The sequence below is a fragment of the Centruroides vittatus genome, unplaced genomic scaffold (assembly GCF_030686945.1).
Source record: "Centruroides vittatus isolate TY-2023 unplaced genomic scaffold, ASM3068694v2 contig_459, whole genome shotgun sequence".
Classification (NCBI taxonomy): Eukaryota; Metazoa; Arthropoda; class Arachnida; order Scorpiones; family Buthidae; genus Centruroides; species Centruroides vittatus.
This window is the reverse complement of record NW_027122255.1, coordinates 426102-444511: the sequence shown is the minus strand read 5'-3', so window position 1 is coordinate 444511 and position 18410 is coordinate 426102. Positions and strand designations below refer to the sequence as shown.

General features: G+C 34.4%; 1 protein-coding gene across 4 annotated transcripts in view; it reads left to right on the top strand.

The window, feature by feature from the left end:
• Positions 1 to 18410, top strand: part of PlexA (plexin A) — a 167499-nt gene that overhangs the window by 2382 nt on the left and 146707 nt on the right. For all 4 annotated transcript variants that reach the window (XM_067272897.1, XM_067272896.1, XM_067272894.1 and 1 more), the window contains exon 2: positions 17076 to 18242. In XM_067272897.1, the coding sequence (XP_067128998.1) occupies positions 17106 to 18242 (1137 nt within the window). In that variant the 5' untranslated portion in view covers positions 17076 to 17105. The remainder of the gene's footprint in view (positions 1 to 17075; positions 18243 to 18410) is intronic.

Genomic DNA, 18410 nt, shown 5'->3' with positions numbered 1-18410 from the left:
AAAGCGGTTAGAAAACTGTGTAAGTTGACGCGAAGAAGATTAGAATATGGTGTGAGAAAGTTAGAAAATGGTATAAGTTGTAATGAGAAGGTCATAAAATGGTATGAGTTGGCATAAAGAGATTAGAAAATAATAAACTTTAGCATAAACTGTTACAAAATGATAAACATTTACCATAAAGAGGGTAGAAAAGGTAAAAGTTGGAGTAAGGGAGTTACATTTTTGCGCTACCTTTTTTGGGCCTTTATAAATTAGAATAGAGAATAAAAAAACGTTATCTGTAGACATTTTATCCTTTAATAATCCTTCAGAAATTGTTATAATTTCTAGTTTATGTTTGATAGAATCTAGTTTCCCTGACAACTCAGACCGTAATTGTTACTTTGCTGCAGAATGCTGCTCCAGGAAAAAAAAGCAACATCCGGTGCGTACGGGAGAACTTGTCCAGATGTAATAAAGTTTCTTGAGATAAAAAAAAACTTTTGTGAGTCTCTTATACCGGGATTTATTGTATAAAAGAAAAAATTATTTTTGGATCAATGTAGTAGAATATGAAGGCGCATCTAAGTTTCGTAATAGCAAAATATCGTTTGAGTTGTTTATTCAGGAGTTTGTTGCGTAATACTAGGAAATTAGTTCCTTTAATTTGATTTCTGAAGAAGTTTTTATCGTCATTAAAAATCTTGTTTAATAATAATTTTAGTGTCGAGTGTTTAGTTTTAAAGGGGAAAGAGAGAGAGGAAGAAAAACTGGGTGTTATCTACTAGTTAGAGCTGGCATATGGGCTAGTTATCCCCTGTTTATGCTGTAGAAAATCAATTAGAATGGTCGAATTTATGACTTGGAAATGTGAAATTGCCTAAATTTTCCTCTCGAAAGGATTTTTCGATTTTGTTGTTAAATTTCTCTGTTCAAACTACTGTAAATGATATCCGTTTTCGCAGGGGGGTTAATATTTAATTCCTACATCATTTTTATTGCCGTTTAGGAATCTCTTGTCTCGAAAACCATATTTTTGTAAGAGAATTTTTATAATTTTTCTTAGTAGTTAAACTTTTGTCATTTGTACAATTTCTATAAAAGTTTTCTTTTGTTTTTTGCTCGTTTTTAATAGCAAAAACGTTTACCGAAATGGTTAGGTCACGATTAAATTGCTGCAATTAGTTTTTATTTCTAAATGTTTGGTCATTGGGAGAATGCAAGAGTTGGAGTTAAAATGTTCGGGTATGGGCCACGTTTATTTTATTTATTGCCGGGATATTCTAGAATTTAGTAGCTTAATGGTTAGCGTTTCGACATATTAACAGAAGAGCAGGCTGGCATGTAGTGCTGACAGGACAAGGCAAAGTGTCACATACAAGTGGATGGTATTTTAAAGAATATTTACACGACTGGCACAAAATTTATTCTTAATGTAAATCTCGATGCACGAATGTAAATCCCTGTATCTGGCTTTGAAAGCGACCAACATCTCTTCGCCTAATAAACAGAGATTACTGTCCAGAACGACTCGTTTCAAACAGTGAGTTGTTTGAAGGAAGTTAAACAACGTTACAAGCTTTATACGTCAAACGGGAATGTTCGCTGCATTAAATACTCTATAGCTAACGATTTAAATATAGCAACAGTACCATTCATCCAATGCTGGGTGATGGATACCGTTATTTACATTAGCAGAATGTTTGGGTTATGTGGCCATACTCGACCGGAGAGTAGTCCGCACTTAAAAGAGAAAGGTGAGTGACCTTCTCAACTTAAACGAATGGCACCGGCTCTCTCGTCTAATCTTAAAAGAACGAAGATATTGTAACGCTTAAGTTGATTTCTTGACAGTCCAATGCTCTCATTAACATTCACTTAACGTCCGTAGTCATGCAAAGTACTTTTATCGTCGACTCTTTCCGATTACGTTTAACGAAATCTATGGAAAAACATCAGACCCGCTAATGTTCTATGAAAATGTCAAGTAGTGTTAATATTTTGCACGAACAATTTAGTGGAAAACATCGCTTTCTCTCCCCACCCAACCCGTTCATTTGCATAAATACCTGTTTGCATTCCTTTAATGCTTGTCAGCTGTGATTTAAATGAAGAGAGAGCGAGAGAGGTATAGGGAACGATGCACACAATTATTTATTGTAGGGAGTGAGAGAGAGAGAAGTTAGAAAAAAAGGAGGGAGAGAAAGCCACATTTTACGTCGGCAGGTGGAAGAAGTTGGTATTGTAGAAGTCTTTGGCTCTGCAACGTGCCAGCCGTGTTGATATCTATTGTATTTGTTAAATGAGATCCCCCAGGAAACAGCTAGAGTTATCTAGGTGCTGTGGTTTAGGAAACTGACCTCGCCTTTGTAAAACGTGCTCTAATTAACTCTAGCTTAATGTGATGTTTATATTCGCCCGCTTTTCAAAATTCGCTTAATTAATAAACTGTTTCTAGACGCTAAACGTCGAAAATTTTGAAGCTTGTCAGGATGTTAAGTGACAAGATACAGGAAAGGGACGGGAATGATAAAGTGTATCGAGGAAAACCCTTCTTCATGGCCGACGATGAAAAAATAATATCGATTTAATTAAAAGCAACAATCGTTACTCTGTTTAAGTTTATACAAGATGAAAAAATCCCATCCGTTTACATCTTATTTTCCATTAATATGGCCCGTTACGATAAATAATTAATTCGACGACATCTTTTAAGAAAACGATTCCATTATTTTTCTTGCTTAGAAAGCAATATCAATCAAACTTATCTTAATTCAAAATATCTTCCAGATGTTCTATTATAAACACTCTACACATTGCACATTTTTCGTGATCTTCGTGTTGACAGACGTTTCTTACGCAACGAATCGCTTCGTTAGTTGTATTTTTGACATTCAGGTACGAATTTTAATGTTACTCTCGCATATTTTTTATATCTCTTTTTTTACAGGATAAAAATATCAAATCCTTAAACTAGAAGTTTCATAAATAGACGATTTTTTGTCACGCTCGAAGGAGTTTTCTATTTAAAACTCGAGAAATTCTCAGCAGTTTTAAGGGAGGACAAATTGATGACCCAGATTGTTGAGTCCAGGCTTGCAAAGGTCGTTTGTATCTCCCCTTTTATCGGTCGTTTGTTCCTCTTCAAAGAAACGTTCTTCTACCTCACAAGATGTCCCAAGAGTGCCGAGGGAGGGACGAGAATGAGAAAAAAGTAACGATTTTCTTATCATTATTTTTCGCAAGAGAGAAACTCAACACATACAAACCTTTAAGTAATATTTAGCCTTTACATCTAGCAATTTTGCCAATATCTAGAATGATTTATTGATCTAACATACACCTATTATAGAATTGTTCGAGTTTATGTCAACAGTTAGAAGCAGTGTTGGGTCTCTTTGTCAAGTATTAGCCTGCGGGTGATTCTCCATCAACAATAGTTTGACTCATTGTTCACGAATAGTTGGACGACGAACCGAAAGAGGGCATTCGAGAGAATTTGCCCGAATGTTGGGATTTACAATTTTGCCACCCGAATTTGAATAAGGCGAAACGAGGTGTGGTCAACGCCACTTTACTTTCCTCCTCAATCGGGAATTGTATCTGTCAACAAACTACAATTGTTTGAGTTAAGTTTTGTAAACAAATTCTGTAAAGTGTCTTATTTGAGATGCAAATGCAGATTCCGACAAGACAAGTCAAATAAGTCATCAGGCCTTCGAATTTTATTTTACTATCTAATTATTTAAATCTGTAGCTACGTTATTCTTTGTGTTAAAGTGCTAGTTAACACACACTTCTTAAATCTGAAATGTATATTAAGTTAATATATAATTCCTTATAGTGGCACAACTTAATCACTTACTCGTTAGTCACTTTTTTAAATTTCGATTTAGTGACTATCACATAATATGTTTTATCCACACCTTTTAAGCTCACAGTATGGTGTGAGTCAGCTCTACTATCACATATGGTATCTATATATCACATATGCCATATTGATAGTAACATGAGTAGCTATATTTAGTCTTATTTTAGTATTTTGTACCGCTAATTCTCCGTAAACATATTTATCTTAGATATGAGATGAGCGAAACAGTTTAATTATTTTATTTACCGTATAGTTATTAATTTATGATGGTTCAAATAATCTGTTTTTATGGAATTTATGGATTACTTCCATTTTATGGCACGAGTCAATATATTCCTCTAACCTCAGGAACTAGAATTAACACATTTAGAACCCAATTTATGCGTGTTTAACCAACATTCTTAATTCAACATTGACACAGTTTAGCTATACTTTAATTTAGAGTCATCTATATTTTATCCACGACCTTATAATTATTTAATCTCAAATGTGCCACGAATTTAGCCACACTTCCTAAAAATGGCAGGAGTTAACCATACGTCTTTAACCTGAAACATACCACAAATTAGCACACGTTTTAACATATTTTTAACTCGGAAATACGACACGATGTAAGTACATTTGAATTCCAGGTGTGGCACACAATATTTTTAAAGGCAAAGTATGACACAAACTACACCACACTTCTCGAATTCCAAGCTAAGCATACGGGTAAAACTCGTGTTTGAATGTAAGTGTATAGCCATAATGGGAGGCTAATTCGGTCATTAGGCTCTCGAATAACAAAACGTCCATTGTTGTTTGCAGTAATGTATGCCCGACACGAGTAAGTTGAGAAGTGGACTCTTCTAAGAACACCTTTTTCCGAGGAGAGGGCAAGATAAGACGAGAATGTTGTGCAACTGCAGATACTACCACCTTTCAAAGTATGACCCGTTAAGATCGATAGCAAGGTTTATTATCTCCGTTACACGATCAACCGTTAAAATTAACGACCTGTCAAAATATTAAGAATTTCTGCTAGAAAATTAATTGACGCCCAGAAATAAATAAAACGCTGAACGAGAGAAAACTTTTGCGAAAAAGATCATTTCGTCTAAACCCTCGTGTTTACGAGAGGGAGAGGAAGGTAACGATAGTATCTTTTTAGTTGTAAAAAGCACCACTAGATAGCGCCATAGTTGTAGAAGTCCTATGCCAAACATTTTTATTTAAAAACATTCTGCAAGATCGAACCTGTCAACCCGGATGCACGAACACATTTTTAAAACAAGGTTTGTTGTTTCTTAAAGTGTTATTAACACCTGAACACTTGTTTTTTTTATAAATTCGCCGTGTGACGTGTAAATCGAAATCCCTGCACGTGTATCGGGATTATGGCGATTTTGCACCAATAATCTTTCATTTTTTTATATTTTTTCGGTTTAAATTTCGTTTTTTTGCTGTTTTTTTCCAAGAAAAAGAAACGTTATTTTTGACAGGAATATGACAAAGTTGCCAAAATGGAGAAGAAAAATAGTCGAAGTAAAAGAATTGTTTCGGGCACTTTAACATTTACGTTAACCGATATTTTCCGATTTATTTTTTTAAAAAAATCTCTTCTTTATTTTCTAAAACTTCAAAAATGCTAACGTCTAGATGAATTATGGCAACGACCCAGAACATTAAAGACAAGTTTACAGACAAGAAAAATACGCGTTGCGTTATTTTACACTGGTTCAGATTCTTACAAAAAGAACTTTACTTAAAAAAATCTAAGTTAAGAGTAAAGAAAAACAATATTTAAATTAATTTTACGAGCGGATGGGAAAATAATTAAAGAGGTTTGGCTAGTAGAATCACGTTTGAGTAAAGGCAGATGTGTTGTAACATTCGGTGATGCCTTTGGTTCCGGGTAGTTTGTTTCACCATAGCATCACCAAGCAAAACAAATAGAAACTCTTCTGCGTGATAACTTTACAGAAACTACAAGTAGGAAAATTGCAATATGGACGTCTATTCAGACAATGGCCCACTATGTCTCTTTGATTGAACGTCTCCTGATCTTTCCACTAAACTTTTTTCCCTTCTTCCTCAATTGTATCGTTGCATAGCATCCATGTTTGTCTTTGTTATTTACTTAAAGAATTCTTCTAATATCTTAAGACAACATTTCTTTTGTAGAAATATATATATATATATTTTTATATCGAATTTCTGAAACATTTTTACCAACTTCCAAGTTGCCCTGTTTTCCCATTAAACGTTAAGTTATTGGATAATGAATATATGACTTTGCTCCATAACTCTGTTAAAAGTGGTTTATTCCCCTACGGTTTTGGATGGTCTCCAGACGTTTCGATAGGGTCAGCAGACTGTACCAAATAACTACAACATCCAGATAAATCGATGCTGGAAGTGATGTTTTACGCACATCACGAGTGTTCAATGACGGTGGATTGAACACTCCAACATGGAATGAGAGGTTTTGTAGCACCGAGTTCCTAGGTAATTTTTCACGCTCCGATGCATTTTTTGGCCAGTTTCTAGTTGGGTTACAGCTCCCTAACGGAAGAAGGGGAGGGAGGAAAAATGACTAATACAAACATGTGTTAGTAATTAATGTTATACGCCAGCTAACAAGATTTTAACATGTTTTTTTTTTTCTTCACTCTCTCATGGAAGCAATTAGGTTTTATGAATGGAATATATAATTCCATTTATTTTTTATTATTTTGTACTTTGTTATCCCGCTAGCGGGCCTCTTAAATATTAAAATTGCACATCCGGTTATACTGAACTAGAAAATCTTGTTTAGTCTATCCGGACTCGATAACAGATGGTTAAAACGTCATCGAAAAGCAAATGTTCTGCATCAATAATTTACTTTTTTTTTCCCTTAGCATCATTAACTTCCCCAAGGCACTCTTTAACATCATCATTTCTCAGTAATTCCAAAAGCTTCTTTTAAGTTACAAATTTAAAAGCATTCGGATGAAGAAGAAGAAGAAGAAGAAGAAAAAGAGGCGATAGTAGAGCTCTATAAGTGTAGGGGGATAAGTATAGCTTCTTCTATTGGTTTCTACGTACGATAAGGTTGTTTCTGTTTAACATTAAAGGAACATTAGCTAGTATTTGAAGGAGTTGATTGCATTAGTGATCTATTGAGATGCGTTAGAGACTAGGAAGATACAATTATTAGCGAAGAAAATGGTCATTAGTGTTGAGGTGAAATTCACTCCCGCTCTTGGTTTTAATAAATGAATGTTGTTAATAAAGGTTGCCTTTCTAGATTTACAACTGTTTTCTTCGACGGGACAGATTTGTTACTGCTGGGATTTCTGTTTATACAGCGGGAAAAATGTAAATAAAATGGTTGATAATGATGTGAATTATGGTGAAGATTTTGATAAATAAATCTTGCATTCTCTTCGTCGACTCGTCTTTTGTCGAGAGTTTAACAGATTCTTGAATTTACTTCTTTTTCTTACTTTCTTTTTGTTAAATCGATCTTGTTAATAGGTCTAGGTGGAATTGAAGAGAGTCGAAAAAGGATTCTTTGATGGGTTGAGAGCATCGCATTAACTGCAATCCGAATCACAAGATAAAAAAAGAGAAGAAATTCGAGTGTTTCTTCTTTGTTTCGATTCGAAAATCGTGTAATTAGAACTAACAAATATATTGAATATTCTAAAAGTGTATTATATTGTGTTAGGGCATATCCATTGAAGAAAATGCAAGATACAATCAGAATTAGAGAATAAAAGAAGGAAATCCGAATTCTGTCCATTGAAAATCGTCTCGCAGATCTTGTAAATAAAATCAATGAATATATTGAATATTCTGCAGATGTATTGTATAATATCCAGATTGCATTGATGCATATGTATAGAAGAAATGTAAGAAAATGCAATCTGAATCGGAAAATTTAAAAAATTCGATTCTTGTGTTTTTCACAATTTAAAAAAAGAAAAAAGAGTATATTGAATAAACTGTAAATTTACTGAGTAATATCGATGCCCATCTTTAGATTATGTTATAAAATAGATTGAATATAGTCTACTGTACTAAACAATGAAGGGAAATGTAAATGAATATTCGCATTTACATTCTGTAGATCAAATTAAAGTTTTCAACCTTATTTAAAGTATGGAACGGTTGTCCTTTAATCCAAATCAATAAGATTTGAGATAATTATCTGTTTCTATTGAATCTACAGCGTTGATGGATGTTAGCAAAGGGAGGATTCACTGGATCTGCGAGAGGATGTGTATTGAATCCTAAAATACTACAAGGAGATAGTTGCATTAAGTTCGGATTTCGCTTCATTTAAAGCGTTAAATCGAAGAATATAAAATTCACATTCTGTAATTTGCAAACTTTGAAAATTCCTCCAATAAATTTTATTATCTAATAACAGCATTTAAATATAGAGAAAAATAAGCTGCTTTATCGATCGATACGACTTCAAATAAAGTTCGAATTTGTGGCCAAAAATAATCGTAAAAGTGACTCGTATGGAATTTAATGTTTTGATTAGATTAGGAATGCGATCTGTGGTAGGATTTTGTCTTATCCTTATTTATAGTACCCTATTGCACGAGATAGGCAAGAGATAACAGGTTGAAGTCTAGACAAGAGTAAACATGTAAAATGTGTATTTAGGTTATTCCTCGTTTTTTTTTTCTTTACGAGCGAATTAGCGACCTGTGATCGATAGAGGAAGGGGAGCGTGCAATGTGATGCATTCTTCATCCTCTTCCGATCATAATTGTTGAGTGATATGCTATGTTAAATGCCCGCTATATGGGGAATCGCTATAGCGGAAATTTAATAAGGAACAACCATCCCTGGCTGCAGGGATTGTAATAATTGCAGTTTTAGAACCGTACGTGTATGTCCAGCGCTGTGTGAAAATGGAATTTGCACGCATCGTAGTCGTCGATTCAACCATAGAGAGTGGATGGCAACCGTGCTACTGCTGCTGCTGCCGCCGCAGCAGCAGCTTCGGGCTAAGAGTGACTACGTCATTGCTCTTTAATAAAAATATAATTAAAATACAGTTTTCGGGAATTTCTCGAAAAATGATAATCTCCAATTTCTCAAAAATTACTCTCCACACTTTTCAAAAAATATCTTTTTTCTTCTTTTTTATTGCTTAGTTATCTATCTAATCCATGTTGAGGTACTTTTCAAGTTGAGCTCTGTTTATAGCAATCTAGCAAAGCCATGAGGTTTATTTTCAATTTCTTATCTAAGTTGAGGTGTATTTTTTGTTTTCAATTGTTATCTACGTAATCAGGGTGAAGTTTGTTTACAACAGTTATGTATTTAATAATAATTGAAGCCTATTTACGTTAATTTACCTAATCTAGATTGAGGCTTATTTACATTAATCGTTCATCTAGAGTCCTGTTGAGGTTTATTTACTTGGAATTCATATAAAATGAGGTTTTTATAATTATATATCTAATCTGGGTGAGATTTATTGATAAAATTTATGTATTTTATTCAGTTTGAGGTTTATTTGTAAATATTTAATCTTTGTTAAGACCTGTTTATATGTATTTAATCCAGATTGAGGTGTATTTATGTGTAATTAATCCATGTTTAAGCCTATTTATGTGCATCAAGGGTTGAGGTTTTCTGTATATTTTTATTAATATTGAGGTTTATCTATGCATATTTAACCCAGATTGAGATTTATTCATATATTTAATTCATATTGAGGTTTGTTTGTGTACTTAATTTAGGTTAAGGTTTATTTGTATATTTAATTTATATTGAGGTTTATTTATAATAATTATATAGCTAAGTCATTAAAGTATCTTTACAATAATGATATAACCTTTCCTGGTTGAGGTATATTTACAAGAATCTTCCGTTTAAACAATCTTTACTAGGAAAATACTTAGCTCAGACCTTGGCATACAAGCCTCTTTTTTAAATGGAAATAATAACTAAAATTTCCTTCTAATCAATTTAGAAAATATTTGATAACACTAACGTTTGGGAAGAGAGAGAGAGAGAGAGAAGTAATTTTCGAATTACGATTCGTCCATAACTAGAATTTAAATTAAAGAGAGACTGGTACTTTTGATACGATTTGATTGCTCGATCTTATCTACAGGAAATGATCAATCGTCTCCCATCTTTTGAAAACTGGTTATTGATAAATACATTTTTGACCTCGTTTCTAAACGCCACAATGATATTTTTATAGTAATAGTTTTCTTTATCGCTAATATCCAGTACGATTATACCAGTTAAATCATCACGGAATTTGATCGAATTAAAGATGCATCCGGACGAATGCTTCCTTTTTTTTTCTTTTATTTCCTGAAAAATTTATTAAATTTAATCTATATAATTGCTAATAATATTTTATTCAGTTACAAAACCAGTTTTTGTTTGATGTATTTTCTTGTTAGAGTGGTAGAGAGCGACCACCCCCGAAGAGGATCTTGTATTTACACAATGGATAAACCTTGATTCACAAAGTAACAAATATCATTTTTGCAACAAAAATATTTTTTGCTCTTCTTTCTAATTTAGAATTTTTCTCGGTAGAAATCAAAATAAGCCATTATCGAATATATATATATATTATTTCACATTTTCACTTCAAGTGTTGCAGTCAGATAAGCAGATATTTGGCTCCAAACAAATAATTTACTCTCAACGGATGAAGCTTTTTTCATAAATTACTTTTTTATAAAGAAATTTTTAACATGGAAAGTAAATTACGGTGTTTATTAATAAGCAGGAAATGAAAAAAAATGTATTTCATTAAAATATTACCTTAAGATATATTAAAAGTAATGAATTTTTGTCTGGATTGTTTGAAGGCTTTTCTTCTTTTCCCTCTTGTCGTTCAGGTGGAAGTTACTTTTAATCAGTTGGATAATTTGTTGCGGTAGCACAGCTAATTTGCTCTTGGACTGTAAGTAAGCATCCAACACGTTTACAGCACTTAATCATGTCGAATAAAAGAGAATAAACCTCAATGGTCACTGTCGAAATTTTCTCGCTTCTCCATAACAAAGTATCCCGTACACGATGGAGGGTATGGATTCCATTTTTTCCTCCTCTTTTCCTTTTTGTTACGAACTGCATGATCGAATTACTAGTCCATTCTGTCCGCGAGACACAAAAGTATAATATATCGCCTCCACCAAAAAGTCACGAGTGGGAACTTTTTTCACTTTGCGTGGTTAACTATTGAATGCCAGCAACGAGGAGTATGCTTAAAAGACGCTAGGTTTAGAAGAAATCGGCAAAATCTCAACCGAAAACTGTATCAATCAAGGAAAAGTACAGCCTTGGTGACACGGAATTGAAGAAATGGTTTCTATCTTCTGTTGGTGATTTTGTGCGGACAAGAGAGTAGTACCACTCTTTTCAAACTCTACACGGAAATCTCTCGCCCACTTACTAAAAATTACAAATGACCTTTTTCTTAATCAATTTGAAACACCTGTAATCTTAACAGGAGAATAGTTTAAACGATAATAACTAGAAGATGATCGGTGATTGTACCGTGTCACGATCGATAAATGTGTTAAAATTCTGATTGCATTAATTATGTTATAGATTTTCGTAGAGGAATAGTAGCGTGTTTCCGGTTAACTTACCACGGGACTGATTCAGTTGATTTGATTTCTCTTAACTCGACTGAAAATCTAATCGGAAGAAAGGTGTGTCCAGAACAGACACTAATCACATCTCGGCAATTTCTCTCTCTCCCTCTGCCCAAGAATCGCTTAATCAAAGATTTTTTATTGGTTATCTCTCCAGAACATTAATAAAAATCATTGGAGACGATTCTTAAATTTGTTTCCTCTACAAATATATAAGCTGAATCGAAAGTTTGCTGTACCAGGAGGAAAAAATCTGCATTTAAAGTATGAATAGTTTCTTGGGAGTTTTATTCGTGTATGCGGTTCTTCTCTCTTTCTTTTTTTAATGCGAGGGGCCAGACGTGCGTGTAAATGTACAGAGTTAAGCATTACAAAAGTGGTACATAAAAATATGTAAGTTATTTTAAAGGTGGAGAAGGCGGCCGAGTGATAAATGGTCGGAGAACGTCAGGCATTTATAATACAGCCTCTTATTGTTCGACCGTATTGTATTTTTTTCTCCTAATTACCGATGCTTCTTGTATCACATACCAAGTAAAGCATCGAGGTCTAACCATGCGGAAAATATTCCCAGTGAGGCACCCAACAGGTGATGAAGAGACCACCTAAGGACGGAGTTTAGACCACCCGAAGCTCGATGCAGACAACATGGCCGATCGGATCGTAACCATTTCTTGTGTCCCACTGATGCAACTCGGCCTACGGGAAGTTGCCATGGAAACGGGAAGTGACGAAGATGGCCCGGGGGAGAAGGAAAAGGAGGGCGCGGTTCTGCCGCAATGTTGTGCAAATGTAGAAAGAGAGACATCCGAACCGTGATCGCTGCCTTTCAGTTATTTTGTTTATTTTCTTCCGTTCTTGATCCAATCGCATCGTTTCGATATGTAAATTATTTACGTGCTCGATTTTATACCAAACAGTTTTTTAAATATTTGATTAAAGTACATACATAACGTTAGACACGCGTACGCTCTTAAGAAGTATACGTCTTTCGAGTCCAAGAAACTCTATTAGAATTCATATTTTTGGAAATAAAATACAGAGAAAAAACCATTCACTTTCTCTTAAATTTCAAATTTTTTTCTTTTTTTTTTCTGAAGAGACTGAGACAATCCTAAAAGGATTTTTCCATTCAATCTTATTGTGTTCAAAGAAAACATCAATAATGGAAGCTGCATAAACCTATAACATTTTTTTCTACAATCCTCATATACCTGTATTTATGTGAGTAAGCCAAAATTCTTCGGCCATCTTTCCAATCGAATTCTCCACCATTCTAAGCTGGTTCCTCTTATTGTTTAGTCAAAATCGTTTCGTTAATTCGACAGGAAAGGGATAATAGCTCCATATCTCGACAGGAAGCAACACACCCAAGGTCAGCTTGTTTCGTAACTTAACACCTTGTTTTGTTGATGGTTAATGGACGTTGCAAAGTAGTCGATAAAACAAAACTCGTGATGAATTTTTTTCAAGTGTTGAGAGGAAACGAGCTCGATCGAATTTAACCCCCTTTTCATCTAGGAAAAGTTTTAAAGATACAATTACAGAAGTGTCCGGGTTGCAAGAACAAGATACTTAATAAGTGAAGAAGATTTTTTCTCCTCTTGTTTTTATGGTAAAAGATAAAAGACAAATAAGTAATTCTGATACATCCCTTTCGTAAAAAAAAGATGAAAAAAATAGAGAGATGTTGTTATAGAATTGATCAGAGTAAACTTTATAACGTAGAAAGTAGGATTTTTATAGTGTTGAAGATCAAAAGAAAGTTATGGATGTGTTCGAAAGATATATAGTTATAAATATCTAGACAATCGGATGAGAAGTAAAGTAGTTGTTTGCACAGCAATCCGCGTTTTGTTTACTCGTCGAACTTTTGATGTTGTTTGATGAAGGGAGACTCACCTGCGAACTCTGCAAGATCTAATCTGGTACAGTCTTTCATCTACGAAAGTTGATTCTGTCGAGTGAATGGATGCAAAGGGAAAAAAGCTCTTTGAAACATTTATCATTGTTGTTCTTTTATCTGTGGTGATTGTTGCAATTTTTGCACAGATCCTTTACTTCCTCTGATTGTCTTGATCTAATTGATAAATGAAAGTTAGTGGTTAGAAGAAGCAGTAGCGAAGAACTAAAGATTTCAAATTATATGGAAAAAAAAATGAAAAAAAAAGAGTTAAACTTATATAACAATCTTCTCGAAACTTCAATTCTTCATTATTATAATCACCTGAATTTTTCTATTTTAATATGAGGGGAAAAATGGCAAAATAAATACATCGTTAAGAATTTAAATACAAATTGCTGAGGAGATTGGATTCGCCTGTTTTTAATCGCTGTTTAATTGAAAGATTTTTCTACAATCGTCTTAACGAAGACGAGTTTTAAAAGTCGATATTTAAACGTGTCATTGCTTATATAAATCCTAAATTAAAAGGTTAAAAGGTGGGGGAAATATATCGATTGAGGTTTTATTCATGGAATTAGTTACCAGTAGCGGTTGTGTGGAAGAACAAAAGTGGACAGAACAAGTTAGCTTCGATGAGGTGTGGTTGATTGAAAGAGAGAAACGCGAGCTTACCTGTTGGCCTAAGTTGTTCACGTGGATACATCTTAGGCTGAGTGAGTGGACTGCGTCGCCATGGCAACACCACCCTTCTTCTAGTGTTTAATGGCGTGTTTCCCGGCCAACGACCTATCAAGGTGAAGAAACATGGCGCCGGCTCACACTACAATGTGACAGAGCTGTTAGAATGGTGGTGATTTATACCGACGCTGTGTCGTCTTACGGAAATGTCATTCGCTTGACGGCTATTCATACCCCTGCAAAGTTTTGTAGGCAGAAAGCTTTTAGCTGCACGATCTGAAACAAACGGGCAAAAAAATAAAAATAAAAAAAACCTTCGCCCACTCACTCTCCCCCTCTCTCTCTCGTAGCTAGAAGAGCAACACGTTGCCTAGAAATGGTGCATTGCGGGTCATTTGAAGACGATGACGCTCCCCTTAAGCTCGGTAATGTGCTAATAATAATAATGAGGATTTAAGAAAGCCTAAAGTGATGAGTCTCCTCCGAAAAAAGAAAAATACTAAGTTTACTTATATTTTTTCTTCGGAAAATCGAAGTTAACTTTGTGCAGTTTGAATAAATTTTGCGTTAGTTTATTTACTGTGGAGAAAAACAGCTATTTATTTAAATTTTGTTTTTTATATAAAAATGAAGAAGGATGCGAGTTTTCCAGTTAATTTTATATAGATTTTTTTTCCCTTGATGCTTTTGGAATGATCGATAAATATTTTATATAGAAGAATATTTATTGAAATTCGAATAGTGTTGAAAGGAATCCATAAAGTTTTTTATATACAGTATTTTCAAGCAAAATCTTACGCTTGTTTCATAGTTAAATATGGGTTTTCATGTACAATAAAACATCGAAATGTATGTTAGAATAGGGAAGTAAGTTTACGTGGAGGAGGTTGTCGTTTTAAACTTATTGAAAAATTTAAGTTTGGAATATTGAAACATATTAAAATAACCGAAATTTCAAATATTTATATTAAATATTTTGAAAAATAACCAGGTCAGAGAGTTATTTTGAGAAATATATTTGAAAATACAGTTGCAAATATTAAGAAACGTATTGGAAAATCGATTTTATATATTTGAAAACCATGCTGAAAATAATGAGCTACTGTTTTTAAAATCATGTTTAAATATTAAGTTATTTACCTTTTGAAAAAATGTATCCGAATATAGAGTTTCAATGTTAAACAAGGGTTAAAATGTAGGGATTTAAACGAAGCTGTAACATAATTTTATATGTTACAGCTTTTCATTAAATAATAATAAATTTTAAAAGCACAAGGTCCTAAATTTAATCTATAGTATGAAACTCCTGTTGTAGCTTTAGTTTATGTATAAATCCGGCGCTGAGTAATGGCTTTCCAATTGTTTAAAAGCATAGTCTACTTGAAGTAAGGCTTGTTAGATTATGAAGCATTGCTATTATCGAACTTTAATCATTTCCATAAAAGTATTGAATCAAAAGTGCTTCAACCACGAGGCTTATCAAAAACTGGGAATACATTATAATTCTTTCATAGCGATAATGAAAGATTGAAATTCGAATGCTTATGCTATCTTAACAAGACAACGATTGTTAGGAAGTAAAGACAGTTAATGAATCTGCCAGGCAGTTTATATGAAGAGAGACAGAATCCTCCGTCTTTGCTTGCCGGGGACATTTAGTTAGGCACGTCTGTGATTAAATATGTCAGGTGACATACAGAGCCAATTAAAAGTCCATTGTGAAATAGCAGACAACGTGAAGGCATCGGGAAAGAAGATGAATGGGCACACTACTCGTTCTCAATCCCTCTGGCATTTTTCTCTCTCTCGATATCTACCTTAATTTTGCTGTAGAGATTACTAATTCTCTAGAGATGGTCGACGTGACTAGATGGTCTCTTTTGTTAAATCTAATCCGTGCATCGGGGATGGGTTCCTATTGCGACACCGGGATTTATAATATGCGTCAGAATTAATCTGTGCAGTTGGGATTTTGTGGCTCGCACCGTCCACGTGTTAATGAAACTGTCAGAAAAAATGGTAGAAGAGTTTCTTAGGCTCTTTCTTCCCCCTCTTTTTTTATTTAATTTACTGCATCCGTAAGGTTACTTATCGAGATTGTATCAGTATGAGAAATTGTTAGCGACCGAATGTATCTATCTACCTGGTATGAATGAATCGATGCTGTTGTCTGATAGATAATACTCGCTTCTGCTCTCCGTTGTTACATAGCTGACAATGAATGGTGGGCCATTTTGGAGCCTACAGCACTATTGTTAATTGGCAGACGAGCAAGAACGGCCGTCGGGGTGTATGCTATTCTGCTTATCTACCTTTTCCTACTGACAAATGATACTCCTGATTTCGCAACAAGTGATTATTTCTTCTTTTTTTCCTTCTCATGCTTACAGTATGTCTGCCTCCTTCTAGTCGACATGTCTGAAACGAAACAGTGTGATAATCTTTAAGAGATTCAAGAGATAGTTGCATGTAAATGATGTTTTCTAACTCTTGTAGTAATTATTTTTTGAAAGGGGTTTTTTTTTTTAAACTAAAACAACCAATTTTGTTTAATATCGATTTGTAATTTTTAAAAATTTAATAGAATTCATGTACAAAAAAGGTTTTAGTATGAAAATTGTTAACTGTTTTGTATTTCAGTATTGTTTGCCTACACAGAAATGTTATTTATGTATTAAAAAGTGTGAGAAAGTATAATTTATACACGAAAACTATTGTATTTTAATCGATTTTTGTTTAAAAAATAATGTTTTCATTGTGTTTTTTTTATAAGAGATTATTATTTTTTTAATAATAAAAAAATAAAGCCGTTAATAGGTTATTGGTTTTTTCACTTACAAATTTCAAATTTTAATTGAATTTTTTAAATTTTTATTTTGGAGTAAACGTTTATCGGCTTTTAAGAATTAATTACAGAAAAATGGCTTGGTTAAGGAGGAGGAAATTTTCGATTTTTGTCTTGATTTTATTAATTATTCAATCATATTAATGGGAATTATTTATATTTTGTTTTATTTTTCAGGTGAAACATTGTGAAAGTGGTGTTTGTGCCATGAAAGAGAAAAGGAAGTATTGGGGCGGGGGATGCGCCAAACTCGTGTTGATGCTTCTGTTTCAATGTTCTACGGTGCTAGCCACCAATAATTACGTCACGTTCGAAGACCTGAAGTGCGAAAAGTTTAATCACATGACAATCCACGACTACACGGAGCGAGTGTACGTCGGTGGAGTGAACAGGATATACCAACTGTCACGGGATTTGAAACAGGAAGCCATGGCTATCATGGGACAGAAGGACGACAGTCCCAAATGTCCGGTAACGCGGAATTGTCCGGACGAAATCAAACAACCGACGGATTATTACAATAAAGTCTTGGTCATAGATTATCCCCAGAGTCGCTTGATTGCTTGCGGAAGTTTATTCCAAGGTATCTGCACTGTACACAAATTAAATAACGTATCCGATTACGAAACTCCAGCAAACGAGTCCGTAGCTGCCAATAATGCCACCGCTTCGACGGTGGCATTCATAGCTCCAGGACCAAGAAATCTTCCACGGACGCACGTTTTGTACGTGGGTGTATCGTATACGGGGAATGGCCCTTATAGGTCGGACGTCCCTGCCGTCAGCAGCAGAAGTTTAGATCCCAGTAACATGTTTGCTACGGCTCATACCGGAGTCACCACCGGAACAAAAGTTACAGTTAATAGCATGTCCAGAGAGATTTACCCAATTACTTACATATACGGATTTAGTTCCAAAGGATTTTCGTACTTTGTTACGGTGCAGAAGAAGTATACTACCCCACCTAAGCCTTTCATCTCTAAGTTAGTTCGGATATGTCAGGAAGACGTACATTATTACTCCTATACCGAAGTACCGTTGGTGTGTAGGGCACCAGACGATACCGATTACAATTTGGCACAAGCCGCCTACGTAGGAAGACCCGGTTCCGAATTAGCGGTGTCTTTAGGAATAACAGCCCAAGATGATGTGTTGTTTGTTGTGTTTGCCAAGTCTAAAGACGAAGCCGATGTCTATAACAAACCTAGCCCCACTTCGGCCTTGTGCGTTTATGCTTTATCCGCCGTCCACAGGAAATTCACTCAGAATATCCAAAATTGCTTCAATGGAAACGGCGATCGCGGATTAGATTTCATCAATCCTAGTCAACAATGTCTTAATACGGTAAGTTGCTGTTTATTTTATCTTGTTGTTTTTACTAAAAGAATTTTTATTATTTTGGATTTTTTTGTATCGATGAATTGTGCTGAATCCGTTATACATACGTTATCGTGTACCTACTTGCGGATTGACTCACTGACTGACTCATCAAAATTGGAAAGGCACTTCTAA